At 29.9% G+C, this 16,539-nt stretch overlaps 3 protein-coding genes across 3 annotated transcripts in view; 2 read left to right on the forward strand and 1 right to left on the reverse strand.

Annotated features, from left to right (window-relative positions):
• LOC100869938 (neurotrimin) overlaps positions 1 to 7,012 on the forward strand; it is a 53,511-nt gene extending 46,499 nt beyond the window's left edge. The window contains exons 2-10 of the mRNA XM_003691281.4: positions 3,176 to 3,427; positions 3,508 to 3,938; positions 4,151 to 4,298; positions 4,416 to 4,691; positions 4,769 to 4,875; positions 4,959 to 5,148; positions 5,238 to 5,264; positions 5,346 to 5,461; positions 5,549 to 7,012. Coding sequence (XP_003691329.1) covers positions 3,176 to 3,427; positions 3,508 to 3,938; positions 4,151 to 4,298; positions 4,416 to 4,691; positions 4,769 to 4,875; positions 4,959 to 5,148; positions 5,238 to 5,264; positions 5,346 to 5,437 — 1,523 coding nt within the window. The 3' untranslated portion in view covers positions 5,438 to 5,461; positions 5,549 to 7,012. The remainder of the gene's footprint in view (positions 1 to 3,175; positions 3,428 to 3,507; positions 3,939 to 4,150; positions 4,299 to 4,415; positions 4,692 to 4,768; positions 4,876 to 4,958; positions 5,149 to 5,237; positions 5,265 to 5,345; positions 5,462 to 5,548) is intronic.
• A 3,108-nt stretch (positions 7,013 to 10,120) lies between these two features.
• On the forward strand, positions 10,121 to 12,987 carry LOC100863958 (RNA-binding protein 47). The gene is made up of 5 exons (XM_012495612.3): positions 10,121 to 11,265; positions 11,430 to 11,604; positions 11,678 to 12,006; positions 12,109 to 12,229; positions 12,608 to 12,987. Exons 1-5 carry the CDS (start codon positions 10,558 to 10,560, stop codon positions 12,706 to 12,708), a joined length of 1,434 nt encoding a protein of 477 aa, XP_012351066.2. The 5' UTR covers positions 10,121 to 10,557; the 3' UTR covers positions 12,709 to 12,987.
• Positions 12,988 to 14,092: 1,105 nt separating this feature from the next.
• LOC100863841 (uncharacterized) lies at positions 14,093 to 16,127 on the reverse strand. The gene is made up of 3 exons (XM_003691379.4): positions 15,821 to 16,127; positions 15,137 to 15,493; positions 14,093 to 14,717 (listed from the first exon to the last, which is right to left on the reverse strand). Exons 1-3 carry the CDS (start codon positions 16,039 to 16,041, stop codon positions 14,342 to 14,344), a joined length of 954 nt encoding a protein of 317 aa, XP_003691427.1. The 5' UTR covers positions 16,042 to 16,127; the 3' UTR covers positions 14,093 to 14,341.
• Between the last annotated feature and the right edge of the window lie 412 nt (positions 16,128 to 16,539).

Genomic DNA, 16,539 nt, shown 5'->3' on the forward strand with positions numbered 1-16,539 from the left:
CGTTCGTCTCACCATTAAATGGCTAGCATCTGAACAAACGTAACGGAGGAGCCGGTTTTTGCAATTATTATATACCCGTTGCACCCACATCTCTTCGCTATATATCTAAATCAACGTATATACAAAAGATATAAAAAAAAAAACGATGATCGATACGAGAAATCGATAAATAATCAAATAATCCTTTCGATATTGTTCGCTTACGAAAGATTCGATCCGTCGAATCAAGTCGAGTTTCATCCGATTTTTCTACGAATCGACGATTATAAAATAATATAGGAAAGATATAAAGAAGAAAAACGATGATCGAGAAATCGATAAATAATCAAATAATCCTTTCGATATTGTTCGCTGACGGAAGAAAGATTCGATCCGTCGAATTCAAGTCGAGTTTCATCCGATTTTTCTACGAATCGACGATTATAAAATAATATAGGAAAGATATAAAGAAGAAAAACGATGATCGAGAAATCGATAAATAATCAAATAATCCTTTCGATATTGTTCGCTGACGGAAGAAAGATTCGATCCGTCGAATTCAAGTCGAGTTTCATCCGATTTTTCTACGAATCGACGATTATAAAATAATATAGGAAAGATATAAAGAAGAAAAACGATGATCGAGAAATCGATAAATAATCAAATAATCCTTTCGATATTGTTCGCTTACGAAAGATTCGATCCGTCGAATCCAAGTCGAGTTTCATCCGATTCTTCTACGAATCGACGATTATAAAAATTCACGATAAAGCGTTGGAAAGGATGCATAAATTTGCCTAGCAGGTGTGCTCTCATCGGGGCGGTAACGTAATTGCACTCTGCAACGACACCCTGACATTTTGCAGGCCGCATCGATCAGTCGATGCGGTTCTGGCCGATCTCACCGGCCGCTCTCAATTTACAGTCCCTATCCTTTTGATTTGTGAGGGGGTGACGGGAGGCACGGACGAGCTCGGTCGAAGACACGTAAGAAAAGTGGTGCGGTCACGTAAGGGCGAACGGGGGACGTGGATGACGTGTACTGTTAGGATGGATCGCGAGCACGAGGCAGGTCCTTTTTTTGGACATGTCGGGGATGACATCATCGTTTTGTTACGCGTGCGTCTAATGCAAAACGGTTTTGCGGTTTTCAAGCACGTCCGTTATATTGTTTCGCGTTTGCCGCGAAATCGTCGCTCGAATTTCTAATAGAGAACAAAGGAGAAAAAGGTAGGACGAACAGGGAGAGGGAAATAGCAGATTCTCGAGATTTTTTTCCCCTTCCGCAAATCGTGTGCGACGAATTGACGGAGATGTATCACGTTTTATTGCGTTTTCTCGAATGCCTGGTTTATGATGCATTGCGTATTGCAGTCTCTTTCACCTTGAACGCCGATGTCCAGATCGTCACCGAGATGTCCTTTCCTTTGTCCGTTTCCTTGTCGTTCGTAGCGAAATTCGAGGGAGGAGGAAGATTTAGAATTCAATATTATCGCGAAGGACAGTCGTAAATTTTCTCCACGAAAAGATTTAAAGTCGTTCGCCTTCCTCCAAGTTTCTTGCATCGGCGTTTAATCGCGATCGTGTTCGTGTCGAATGACAAAGTGCAAAGTTTAATTTCTTCCAAAAAAAAAAAAAAAAAAATAATTTAGAACTTGTACTTGAAATAGAGAGATACAGCGTGACGATCGTTATTAATTTTAATAATCCAAGATTTTCCATTTTTCCTCGATTTTCGAAACACGTCGACAGTTTGATTCTCGTTTCGCCATCGAGAATCGATAGAAAGGGAAGGAAAGGAAGCATCCATGGTGAGAATAAATTGAGCAATGGGACACCGTGGCGTCTTTTTTAGGTCGTTACCAAGGGATACCGACTACTCTACGTCGTGGGGTAACGAGCCAAGTGGAAGCCGAACTGCGTGCACGAGGTGGTCAGCCATTAACCTGGATTCTTTCTTGATCTAATCGCGATTATTATTACGAATAATCCAATCATTTCGCTCAATATCATATTTCCACCTTACCGAATCAATTATATATGCATACATTATCCACGATACTCTCACGATCTTATTCACCAGAAAAATTTAAAATTTCCATTCCAATCTCTCGTTCAAATTATATTTTAAAAATCTTTCAAAATCTTTCTTTTTGAAATCCGCGAATCTAGTCAAATCTTATCGAGGAGGCGTTCACGAACGGTCTAAATTCTGAAAAGAGATCTTTCCCAGATCTAGCCCAGTCCTCGAATAAATTCACGAAGGCTGTAATAAAGGATACCGCGAGATCTCGCGAGCGTGTATTGACAACGCGAGTTCACGCGAGCGTGATGAAGCGCTTAACCGGAAGTGGGTCATCTGACTTTTTTACCCAACCTGTGCTCGAATGAAAAGAAGGTATAGAAATACGTTTGAAATAGAATCGAGCCGTTCTGTTAATCTTCATCGCGGATCTATTTTACCACTAATAAGGGCGTGGTGGTTTTCTGGTGAAAAAAATCGAACGTGACCGATGGACGGACGGAGCATAGGTTCGAAAATGGGGTGAACTGGGCGTAGACACGAAGAGCTCGGCTCGAGAACGTAGACCTCTCGTTTCGCCCGTTTCTTTATTCGATTAACCGTGCCCCAACTCGCCTAAGTCACACGCGAATAAGTAGGGAAGAGGCATTGTTAGGAAAGATATGGACGGGAGTAAGGGTGGCGCGCGTATTATTAGAAAACGGTGCGCTTACATACGCTGTCCTGAAATTAAAACGCGCGTATCGTGCACCAGAAATCTAATTTCAACCGCCGCGTCCTTCTTCTCGATCGTTTGCCCGAGGCCTCTTCGAGAGATATAAATCTTGGGTTTGTTTCCTTTGAGAAACATCTGTTGTAGAGATCAGTATACTCTATATAACAATAGATCCGTTCTATCCACGAGAACAGGAGAATTATTGATTTGATTTATTTGAAATCGTTGTTATCGTCGCGTGGATTTTTAACGATTGGCCGATCTTTTCCATTGGAAAGTTTCCATCACAAGTCATTCTAGAAGAATGGCACGATTCAAGCGATCATTTTTTTAACATCGATATCTTGCTTCGTTGTTACGATAATTCGTACGAATCCAGTTTATCGTAGTATCCATTTTCCACGTAATAATCTAGCTCTATGATAAATGCATTATATTTCGATTTTATTTATTTACAGTTTGGTGCAAACCGGCAAAGGGTTCGGAGAGCGCCGATTACATAGCCGAAGACGATATACCGTCCGAATACATCGACGATGACAACAACGACGACACCGATGATCTCGCGGATGACGTGAACGATACCGCGAGCGCCGTGGACGATGACACGGCCAGCGCCGTGGAGGAACCGCAAATCATATCCAGGCCCGAGAGTATACGAATGAGGAACGGAAGCACGATATACCTGCATTGCCTCGTGAAAAATGCAGGTTCGTGTAATACGATATGACGCGATTCCTCCAATTATTATTTCTTCAAATTGTTGATGGACACGTTCGAAATGTTTCAGACAATTTTGCGGTCACCTGGAAGAAAGACGACAATTTCATGTATCCGGAAGGAGACAGGATTATCATATTACCGAACAACACGTTGGTGATACACGATGCAAACGTCAAAGACACTTCCGACGATTACGAGTGCAGCATCATGCATCCTAAAAAAACTATCACGATCAAGCACAGAGTGCAGGTCGTTTCTCAGGTTCCGCAGAGAGTTCAGGATGTTACTTCAGAAAGGCCTCAAGTTTCACCTACGGCCACGCAACGAATGGAAAACGCCGCTTCTGAAAGGCCTCAGGTACCGCCGTCGACTCATCATAAACAATCGGAGATACGTGTAATCCCTGGTAAAAGGGTGGAAGTAAACGTTGGTGATAACGTCACCCTCGGTTGCGAGACGAGGATACAACCGACACCTGAAATAAAGTGGTACCACGAGGTAAGTTGAAGTTTCTATTTATATTACTATATTGCGTACATATTTACAGAGGAATGAAAGTGCGAGTAGAAAAGTTACATTGGAATGTTTAATTAAGGGAAAGCGAAAATTGTATTTAGATAAAAATTTTTGTTCGAGGAACAAAAAAATGTTTGTTGTCATGTTCATAGAGATATCCGTTGATTTTCACGTTTCATTCTTTCTTGTTACAGAACGAAAGAGTTCGTAATAATATACTCGTATACGGTAATCGTATCACTATCATGAATATTAATAGACACGATGGTGGCCATTATCAATGTTTGGCCGAGAATGGGATGGAGTCTCCACCTGTAGAAGCTATTAACGTCATTGTCAATTGTAAGAATTAAAGGCACTCGTTGCCGGATGACCTACTATTCTATATTTAAATATTTGCTTCAACGAATAAATCAAACATAAAAAAAAAAAAAAAAAAACGTTTATTTGTTTTCATAGACGCTCCAGAAATAGAGACAAAGGGGAAATGGATGCATACCGGGCTTGGAGTAGAATCGCGGTTATCGTGTATCGTGCATGCTCATCCGCATGCTAACGTAACGTGGTTCAAGGATCACAAGAGAATATTACCGAAGAAAAATAGTATAGAGCTTAAGGGAAACAAAACTCGATATTTTCTTGATATTTTGCACACTCAACTCGAAGACTTTGCTGATTATACGTGCGTGGCGGAGAACAAAGTGGGACGGACGGAGAAAACTATTTCCCTTACCGGTAATTTTCTTTTCATTTAGAATAAAATAAAATGAAACTACTGAGAATTTTGTTTTAATTATATCAAATCTTTGCAGGTCTTCCTTCTCAAGCGATTATTTCTGGTAGTGAGATGACAAAGACCGCATCAGGGTTAATTTTAAAATGGCACTTGGAGAGCTATTCGCCCATTATTGAATATAAAGTAATTATATTTTTTTATCAGTATCTTATTTTCTTCTTATATCTATCATTATCACGATTAAAATAAATTAATTTGTGATATAGCTGCAATATCGTCGTAAAGAAGATCCTGAATGGACTATTGTGAAGCCTACGGTAACGAATGGTAGAGGAAATCAATTCATTGTCGAACATACGATTGAAGGACTTCAACCTGGATCGTACGAAGCAATCGTTATGGCTAGAAACGAGTTTGGGTGGTCTTTACCCTCGAAGCCACATACATTTGTAGGAGGTACGAAGATGATATATTTTGAAATCAATCATTATATAACGAATGTTGGTTGTTGATTTATTACATTTCTCTTCTCAATTGCTTTACAGAATACGCAGATGAGCAAGCTGAGAATGGTAAATATCGTAATACATTGTGCAATAGAGCATCTGTTTGTAAATGAGCATATCTCTTATGAATGTTTAATGCGTTTCTAGTTAGAGGACCGTCAGCGGGTGTATCTCAACCTGCTTTAGCCATTGCAACATTATTCCTAGTCGTTTCGTCCTGTGCCTTTACAAGTCTGTAATTTACCGAACTCCTTAAACTATAGGTATATTTCTTATATACAATTATTTTGATTTATGCATTGAAAAGTATTAAGATATTGATTAATAACATATCAATTTTATATGCGCAGGTAATTTGCTGCAGCCAAAGCGTACACCAGCAAATGCAATGGTGGGTTTAGTGAAACAAGAATGTCTAGGAGAACTGTATATTGCTGGTGTAATATATTTTTTAAAATAATATACTAGTTATATTTATTTTAAGCAAGAGATAAATAATTAATATGTTCCCTAGCAGAATAATATTTGCAAAAACTTGTTAGCTAAATTTTTTACTGCTGCTTGTTGATTGTTCGAGCAATCAAAGATTTGGAAATGATATGAAAAAGAAAATTATATTATGATTCATGTTTAATAAAATGTGACAAACAAAAGTATTTTTTGTATCAGTATATTGTTTTTTTATAAAAATTTGTCAAAATTTAATTGTGGGCATTCTGTATCTATAAAAAAATACTTTCAGATTATGCAGCATAGTTATGCATTAGATATAATTCTCCTAGATGTTCTGGTATGTATTACTAAAAAAAAAAAAAAAAAAAAAAAGAGCATTTTAATTGTACTCTAAATCAAGAGTAACTATAAGGGATATTGTACTTTAAAATATATTTATATATCTATTATATATATTATATATATATACGTACGCATAATTTAGTATTCATTGTACATGTATAAGTTCAGAGATATATGATTATTATTATAATTTATTTTTATATGCTTAAGATAACTAAATCCGTGTTCTATAATATTGCTTAGTGCCATGTACGCAAGTTTTTTTCACGGTCGTGTACAAAAATGGCACTGATAAATCATCTTTCGAAATACGAAAGAAGGATATGTATGTAGGTACCTTATGTGTAATAACAAAGAAATAATGTTATTAAGAATCGCCGTAGAAAATCGACGAAAACGGATGGGTTGAAAGCACATATACTGATTGGCTTGCTATATTGTTAGAATTAATTCCTTTCTCTCTTTCTTTTCCTACTATATGTGCTTCCAATTCAAATAAATATAATATTTTCATTTGACTTTAAAGTATAATGTTATGAGTGGACACGAATGCCTGTTGAGAATGCAAGGATAAATGTATTGTTTTTCGAATTAGCTTGGTAGCTTTAGTACATATACAAATCGTTGCATTGATTTATAACAATCGTTACAATCAATAGATTATAGATTAAAAAATAAATATTGTACAAAAATATTGTCGGTTCCAACAAATGGTGCACGTTATGTAAACGTTAAATGTAGAAATTTCAGTCACGCTTATCTTGACGCTCTGTATATGACAACCCTACTTTTGTATAGCGTTCGTTGCATTTATTCATTTGATAATAAATTCGTTGCATAAGTTCAAACACATTACAAATATTTTCTCAAAATTTTTTATAGGAGAGCACTTTTTTTAAACTTTCACTAATGTATATTAGATTAATTTTATGTCTCTATTTTATTAACTTAAGATTTAGATTATTATTTAAATTATTTTTCTGTACCTCAAAGAATCGATTAAAAATGTTATACAAGGATACCTTTCTAATAATATATTGACCATTGGTAGCCAAGAGAACATATCAGCAGTCGATTATATTGTTAATTATGAATAGTATTACCATCTGTTGTTACGGCACAAATAATAAAATTGAAAAAATTTTATCACAGATAAAATATAAAATAAACGTTTTAAAAATAGAAATTTTATAGGACTTTATATCACATATTATAATAATGTGAAATGTTGACTTTGAAAAAAAAAAAAAATTAGAACATTTTCTACATCTTTTAACATATCTGATTTAAATTTATATGTACATATAATATTATTTCTTTAATTATTAAAAATATGTAAGAAAAACTTTTGTTATAAAAATTGTTTAATTTAGTAAAAGAAATTTAATTTTAATTCGATTTTTTTTTCTAAATTTAATTCTAATATTATTCTAGCAATCAGTATGAGATCTATGTAAATAATTAGAATTATATTTTTAAAACGCAATGTCACAATATAGGTATAATCAAATAAAAGATTAAATTTGGAAATAAAAAATACTACTTCTTATCAATATTTTATATTTTCACCATCATGAATATATAAAATAATTGATAGTTTAAAAATTTAAATAAAAAAAATATATGTCACAAAGAATCAAACCGTTTTATCCGTTTATACAAAAATAAATCCTATAAAAAACCTATCAAACCTATTCTACCTAGAGAAAAACTAAAAAATCTGTTTATAAATTTTGCCTATATAATCTATATGTGATAAAAAAAACGTATGGAATATAGATATAAACATAGAACATTCTTGAAACAAATTCAAAAGATAGAGAAAATTTTTTATATAGGCAAATTTTTTTAATAGCAAAACAGATTAAAATGTGATCGTTGTTTTCTTGTCAATTCAATTCAAACCAAAATTTATCATAATATTTAAAAAAATCTGCAATTTATTTATTATTGAATAATAATCATGGTCAGTATAAAAATAGGATAGAAAATATCATAACTACTATCATTAAATATTACTAAAAAAGAACTTTTCATTTTTCAGATTTAAAAAAATCAAAAAGAAATAAATTGATTATTTTTTTCTTATTGAATGCAACCTATTGAACAAGATTTCCTAGTTGTGTAAACTAAATAGAAGAAAAAAAAAAGAAAGAAATTAAATCATGGAATGATAATGATACATAACGTACATATACAAGTATAAAACTTCAAACTATATATGTTTGCTTCAAAACCAAAATGTAAGTGTAAAATTTAAAAAATCAATAGGCAAAATCAAAAATAAGTAGGATTTTCCATTCATACCAGCTTATTCGATTTTTCAAATTATACTTTTTGAAATAAATATGAATACTTTTTAAAATTATATGAAAATGCGACATATAAGAAAATTTTTATTAATAAATAAATAGTAATAAATAATTTTAAAGAAAAAAAAGATATTAGTTATGAATATAATAAAAGAAATAAAAAAAAAAGTTTATTAATAAATATGAAGAATGTTACCATCAATGTTGTGGCTCATCATGAGAAGGAGAATCTTCATTAAATGAGAAAATATAGAAGTTAAAAAAAATCTGTAATAAAAGAAAAAAATATAATTTAAAATTATTTACTATTTAAAATAATTGAAATAATAAAAAATAAAATTATAAATATAAATATAATAAATATAATTATAATAAATATAAATATAAAATTATAAATTATAAATTATAAATTATAAATATGTCAGCAAAGATTAAAATTCTATGTAACAAATTAGATTATTTAATTAATACATATATCACTATTCATTAAAAAGAAAATGCAAATGTTATTTTGTATTTATTATTTTTAATACAAAAAATTAAACATTACTATTTATGCATAAAGAATCATCATCAGATTGTTCATTGTATCAAACAGTTACATTTTAACGTCTATATTAAAATTCATTTTTCCCGCCTTTGAAAACTACGTTACAATCAAATTACGCACTTGAGTAAAATAAATCGAAACTTCAAAATAAATGTATAAAACAAAAAAAAAAAAGTTGAATTGAAAATAAATTTTTTTTAAATAACGTAAAAAAACTTAAATTCCATTTTTAGAAGTTTATTATACATGTTATTCTTAATTAATAATCGAATGATAGAAAAAAAATAAATTATTTCAAAAAATTATTAATTACAATAATATCGAATAAATAAATAAATAAATAAACACACATTAATTAAATAATTATATAAAATATAAAAGAATAATTATAGAAATAATAGATAATAGAGAAATCACATACCTGAAACGAAATATTACGTCTTATCGCGTCAATTTTCGACAACAGAATGACGCCCCTCACCGCGATTTAACCTATCGAATGTCAAATTGGAGAGGGGATTTACTCGGCAGTTCGGCAACAAGTCAAGCGTGGCACGAGCGTGGCACGAACGCGAACTGCCAATTCCCTGGAAGGGAATATTATAACAAATGTTTTTAGCCTTGGGCGTAATATTCAAAACAAATACAGAAATATTAGACGAGTTGAACATAGATAGATATATTTAGAAAAGAAATATATGAGAATATTTGAGATAAAATTTGACTTTAATAATTTATTTATTTCTACTTCAGTATAAGATAATACAAATTTTTATTTCAATATGAAAAATAATAAAAAACTGAGCTAAATACATAATATGTTTACTTTTGATTATTAATACTATATTTGGTTATTAATTCGAAATCATGAGAATTAACTTAATCTAAATCTTAATATTACAAATATTATACAAATACATTCATGTCTAGAAAGATTTATTTGAAAATCTCGGATCACAAATCGTTTAATACTAATTCAATATATATTCAAATCCAATTTTTCTATATTGTTTAAAATTTAAAATTTATCAAAATATAGAATAGATTATTTAATATTAACATTCATAATCTATCTCTTTCAAAATCTAAAAAGCATTTTAAGAGGATCTTAAAATAGATTGCAAATGCGAAATTTGCATAGTACTTGTGATATTCGTTCAGATAATCCGTTTGGATTATCAAAATCCAAACTTTAGGAAATTGTAGAATGGATAGCGAATGTTCATCTAAGGAACATTGATTCAACAATTTTAATGGTATTTTTTCGTATCAAAGTCTTATTCAGAACGAAAAAAAGAAATTGAATCTAGAACTAACCTTTTGACATTTTATAAAAGTTTCATGACTTGCAAAAAATTTGATTTGATTTGATATTTTTCTATAAAATTTTTATTAAAAACAATATGAAATGTATATGTAACATAAAAAATATATTTTTTCTTGTAGGATATTTATCGTGTTCAAATATAAATTTTTATTCGTTATCGTTATTTTCTTCTTAAAAACATACAGTATTGACAATGATATTCGATCACTGCGATTGGCTTATTTAATATTTCGACGAATTCTGCTTAGTTGTGGGGGTAAGGAGACGAAAGAAGGGATAAGGAAAAAAGCTTAGAAGGATCAGTTAGTCCTCGACGGTCTACCTATTTACGTCGTTTTAGGTGTGATTGAAATTGTTATTTCATTGTACTTTAAAATGGATAAAATAAAGAAAATGCATGTTAAAACAAGTGCAAATTCTGTAGGAGAATGTCAGTTGACAATCAGATTGTTGGAAATGTTACAAAGAACAAAATATGAATTAGTGCAGGAAAATGGACAACGTCGTTTAACTGCTCCAGAGATTGTTCGTGGTGAAAAACAACGTGTGAAAGGTGCTGAAATTTTTCTTGGTCGTCTACCGCGAGATTGTTACGAAGATGAACTAATGCCAGTATTAGAAACAATCGGTTATTTGATTGAATTACGATTGATGCTAGATTTTTCTGGATCTACTCGCGGTTATGCGTTTGCTTCATTCGAAGATGTAAAAACAGCGAGACGCGCCTGCGCAAAACTTGACGGTTATGAAATTAGACCGGGCCATCGTATCGGTGTCGTTAAATCAGTTGATAATTGTCGGCTGTTTTTCGGTGGAGTACCTAAAAATAAAAGCAAAGAAGAATTTATGCAAGAATTAACTAAGATTCTTGAAGGCATTATTGATATTTATCTATATCCAAGTGCACATGATAAAACATTGAATCGAGGTTTTATATTCGTCGAATTCAAAGATCATAGAGCAGCTGCAATGGCCAGACGAAAATTAATACCTGGCAGAGTTATGTTGTGGGATCATGAAATTGCAGTTGACTGGGCTGATCCTGAACCTGGTGATCCTATCGATGAAGAAATTATGGAAAGCGTAAGTTTTAAATTATTCAAAAAATATTTTTATTTAAAAATATGCTACATGTATATATGCAATTTGCTACGAATATATAGAATTATATATTGTTAAAAAATATGTATCTATTTGTACCTTTCATTTTAATGATGAATTAGAAAATATAGCATTATTATTCCTAGGTTACTGCTCTATTTGTACGAAATCTTAGTTTGGATATGTCACAACAAAAGGTTCGAGATATATTTCAGAAAAATACGAAAATTCCTATTCTAAAATTAAAAAAAATTAATCATTTCGCATTTGTACATTATGAAAGTCGTCAAGCAGCACAAACTGTAATGGATATTATGACAAGTATATTTATCACTCTATATCATATCTTATTATTTTATCTCATTTATTATAATGAAAAACGTTTATAAAATAGGATCTAATGGTATTGCTGAGTTTGAAGGTTGGGAAATACGTTGGGCAAAACCAATCGGAGCTGCAAAAATTTTAGAAAGACAAAAATGTATCAATGAAGCTGTAGCAAAATCAAGTTCTCATAAATTTGAACAAAATCGTAAATATATATCGCCGAAAAAATGTAATCTTAAAAAATTTCAATCTCAAGTCATGGACTTGAACGCTAATGTAGTCGACATAGCTTTAATGCATATGACTGCTTTGCAATATTTCATTAAAGAAAAATTTAATGCTACTTGTACTTTTAATTATTTACATACAGTGGATGAATCCGCTTTTATGTGTAAAGTATGCATGATATTCGCTTATATTTATTTTTATTCACTTAGTATTTTTTTTTTTTTTAGTTTCTAATTATATTTATTATTTTCTTTTTCTTTATTTCTTTAGATAATTATCTTTAAAGATGGACATATTCTGTTTGAATATCATGGAGAATCAATGCCAACGAAACAAAATGCAATTGTCGCTGCATGCACAAAGATCTATCAATTTATAGCTCAGAATTACGGTGAGTACGATATAAAAATATTTTTTTCTAGAATAACAAATCGAACAAATTGAATTAATTTTCAAATTCTTATGGAGACGAGTGAATATAATTTGATATGTAATTTATTCTTGATAAATGTAACCAATTTCGTGAATAATGTTTTAATTTGATTCAATATACAAGATTTATTTTTGTAGATATTTTATTTGTAGTTAATTTTAAGAACAAATTATATACATTATTTCAATAATTTAAATAATTTAAATAATGTAATTGTTAGTTTTTATGAATATTATTTAAAAAATTTTTTAAAATTGGTTAAAAAATTAACAAAATAAAAATAGTATACGTAAGTAACAATGATTTATAGATATTTTTTTGTATATTTTCAAACAGTGCTGCTGAATAACGAGCACTATTGCATGGAACAAAAGCTAAACATTAATCCTGCGGTTGGGTCACCAGTCAGCTGGAATAGGGATATAGATTATAATTAAATTTTTTTTTAAAAAGATTTTTATAATTGAACATGTATAAATTATTGATATTATTTATAACGTAGAGATCCAAAAGCATGATAAAAATATCGAGAAAACAATATAAACATGAATTCATTTTTACATCATTGATATGAAATTAAGATTTTAACAGAAAATTTTTACAATTGAAATAGATTTTAACCGAATTTTAAAATATATATTTGTGTAAAAATGATCGCTTTGATCTGAATATATGTATTCATGGTCTTAATTACAATATAGTTACGATATAAAATACATTTTTAATGATGATATAAAATATCATAATAAAATAAACGAAATTTTAATTATAATATTTATTAGTGAAGTCTACAATAAATATATTTTTTAACTTTAACTTTTAAAAATCGAAATTTAAACTTAGAAAATCTGATAATCGCAGGTTCTCTACGTTAAATTATATTTCAATTATATTTCAAGTATATTTTAATATTGCAAAAATATTTCTTATTCGTTAAATTATACACTATTTATCAATAATTAAATAATAATCTTATTCTTAAATTTATTCGAAAATCATTATTCTTAAATTATTCTTAAATTCAGATTTAAACATTGTAATTATTTTTTTATGTTCAAAGTTGTACGTAAGTAATACGTGATACATTTAGTTGTTTTCTAATTAATTCACAAAAATGTAATTACAACGTAATATTAAGTGTATATTTAATTTTTTGTTTAATATTTTTTTTTTTAAATATATTAGTCAAATTCAAAATAAAGTATTTAAATTTTTTTTCAGAACGATGAAATCCCAAAATAAATCGTATTTCTAAAAAACTTGCGATTAACAACAACATAAAAAAACGAAATTAACCATTTAAAAAAACTATAAAAATTTCAAAGTTCTATCAGAACCGCAGTGAAACTTGATAGTTAGTAGTTCGTTACACTTTTAAAATTAAATATTTCAAAAATACGATAAAGCGTTTACCTTCTTTTTGTATTAATAATCAAGAAGTAATATTATTCGATCTTTAGGATTTAATTTATAATCGGAAATCATACGGTTATTATCCATATAAATTCCTCGAAGCCAAAGCTTCATTCTCTCTGGTTTCCAACTGTGATCTGTTTCATCCAATAATTTGGATATCTTTTGCTTTAAATATCCAACTGTTTCTGAATATGAAATTGGAATTTTTAAATGTGATCCTTCCAGTCTATATATCGTTACAACCGGTTGACATCTACACACTAATATATTTTACAATCAAGCATGTAAAAAATATATATTTTATTATTTAAAAATATATTACAATCACGTTTAGGGAACATTATTTCACTCCAATCTATTTAACTGCAATTTTAATCAGGAAATATCATACATCATAAACAATAATTCATATGAACTACAATTTTATTGGAATTAAAATATAAAAGAAATTAGATACATATCATATTCAAACAAATTTTCTTTTCGTATACAACTTCTCATTATTATTTCGATGTACAATTTATAAATTTACACGTACACATATAAATAGCATAATTGTATGTATATAATATAGCATATAACATACAATTTCATATATAGATATTTTATTATTTAATTAAATGTAATATTTATGGTTTATAAATTCAATAATTGCTAAATTTTTGATGTTGAAAATCGAACATTTGATCTAGGCATCGCCGGTAAAATCATCGCGTAATCTTCGATTATACTTCTCGCAATCTCGTTATCCGTATTTTTCATGACATTTTTAGATCTCATACAGCGTACCAACTGTCGAGCTTTCATGGAACAGTCGACATTTTGTTGTACCATTTCCGTAGAAAATATTTCGTACGTGTAATTCAATAACTTTTCAACGATGCAATCGAGAATCTTATCTTTCGAAATTTGTTCATAGACATTTTCCGAGCACTCTTTGATTATTTTGTTCATCCATCCCCAATTTTCCCAATCTTCGTCATATTTTACGTGCTGATTTTCCAATTGCCACATTAACTGAGCACGAAATCTATAAATTACGGAAAAAATTTAATAACTTCAAAATAATATATTGTTTATTTAAATTATAAGTTGTATTAATTATTGAAGTGTAATTCAATTTTTAAATTTATAAACATTAAAAAAACAAATGATTATCCAATATTGCTAAAAAAAACGTTCCAATTTTTAACATAATGAAAATATAAATGTTGAAAATATATAATTTTTATATCATCGTATCATTAATACGAGGATATAAAGTTGCATAGAATTTTATTTTTATTCAGACCATTACTGTGATTATAAATATACTTCGATCACGTGTAATTGAGCTTTTAAGAATACGCTTAATAATGAAATTAAAAGAAAGAGATGTGCGCAACTCATATTTTTCCGCAACTCGTTTAAACCAGAAACCGGAAACGGTAAAGTTTCAGAGATGCTTACTCCCAGTCCAAAGGATTCTTCTCGAACTTTACATTTTTAAGGTTTCTGAGTTGTTGGAACATGTTGTAATTGATGATTTTTATTTGATTGTAATCAAAATAGAAATTTTCCAAATTGGGAAGCAGCGTAAATACGACGTAGTCGATTACAGTGATGTAATTGAACGACAGATCCAACGTTTTTAAATTGTACAAATTCACAAACCAATTACCAGGCACGATTCTTAATTTGTTGTCCCACAACAATAAATTCTCTAATTTTACGAGGCCTATAAACGCAAAAAGATCTATGTTCTCTATACGTGATCCGTGTAGATCCAAAGTTACGAGAGTCGCGCCGAATTTTGTGAAACTGTTCCTGCAAACAATGTAATATCAAATTTTCCAGTTTAAGTTTTATTTTTTCATTTATCTTTATTTTCGTTATTTTCTTTGAACATTATTCAGATTATTTCAAATACGCGCACAATTTTCATATACTTATTTAAACGATTGATTTTCAAATTTCTAATTTATCTTAATTATTTTTTTTTTTTACTACTAGAAATATTAAATTCAAACTATTTTCGCTTAAACATGAACAAAGAGAGTGAATATATTAAATTAATATATCAAGCCGTACGATGTATTAAGCTAATATAATATAAGATAAATAATACAAGCAAATAAATTCTCTTCTTCTTACCCCGAAACATTAGATATTCTCGAATCCGAAATCTCTATATTCGTAGTATTGGTTCTCGCCTTCTTCAATGCATTTAAATTCGTTTGTTCCGTGCATTGGAACGTCACACTTTTACACTGTGAATTGATTATGGTTTCACATTTCTTATCCGCCACCGATACGTTTACCAATAGATTGGAGATTAGATTAAAGATGAAAAATACATTTAACAAATGCTTCATGATTCCCGTGAAACAGAATATCGACGTCGAGTACAACAAGCGTTCAATTAACTGTACGTTTCTGATATTTCAACCGATGCGCAACTGAATCGCGTAGGCGGCGTATCCTTCGACTCCCGTTTTCCTCTTTTGATAAGGGAATCGTGTAATCCAATTAAAAAAGTCGCATAAAGAATAAATACATTATCGTATCGTCTATATTTTTATTTTGTACAATTCATCGATTTAGCGAATCTGATTTTTATCTTTTTGAATCCATGAAAGAGATCTTGCTAATACCGTTTATCTGATTATGAATGAGAATATTTCTCTCTTAATAAGTATCGTTTTGTATATATAAAATATATATAAAAAAAGAAATTTTAGTTATCAAATTGTTCATCAATCTTCATCGATGTATCTTGTGAAGCGATTTCTTTAGAGATGAAATATCATTTCGTAAGCATAATAATAAGATACGCGTTATATCTGATCCACAATATTGCACAAGATGATTTA

The sequence above is a fragment of the Apis florea genome, unplaced genomic scaffold, assembly GCF_048593485.1.
Source record: "Apis florea isolate Af1SG1 unplaced genomic scaffold, ASM4859348v1 contig_3772_pilon, whole genome shotgun sequence".
Classification (NCBI taxonomy): domain Eukaryota; kingdom Metazoa; phylum Arthropoda; class Insecta; order Hymenoptera; family Apidae; genus Apis; species Apis florea.

What these genes read in the sequence shown, in the direction of transcription:
- LOC100863841 (XM_003691379.4), bottom strand. Translation starts at nt 16,041, where the DNA reads ATGAAGCATTTGTTAAATGTATTTTTCATCTTTAATCTAATCTCCAAT. An exon ending in AGAATATCTAATGTTTCGGG is followed by an intron (nt 15,494 to 15,820) that starts GTAAGAAGAAGA and finishes CATTGTTTGCAG; the next exon opens with GAACAGTTTCACAAAATTCG. An exon ending in AAGAATCCTTTGGACTGGGA is followed by an intron (nt 14,718 to 15,136) that starts GTAAGCATCTCT and finishes CGTAATTTATAG; the next exon opens with ATTTCGTGCTCAGTTAATGT.
- LOC100863958 (XM_012495612.3), top strand. Translation starts at nt 10,558, where the DNA reads ATGGATAAAATAAAGAAAATGCATGTTAAAACAAGTGCAAATTCTGTA. An exon ending in TGTAATGGATATTATGACAA is followed by an intron (nt 11,605 to 11,677) that starts GTATATTTATCA and finishes TTTATAAAATAG; the next exon opens with GATCTAATGGTATTGCTGAG. An exon ending in AATCCGCTTTTATGTGTAAA is followed by an intron (nt 12,007 to 12,108) that starts GTATGCATGATA and finishes TTATTTCTTTAG; the next exon opens with ATAATTATCTTTAAAGATGG.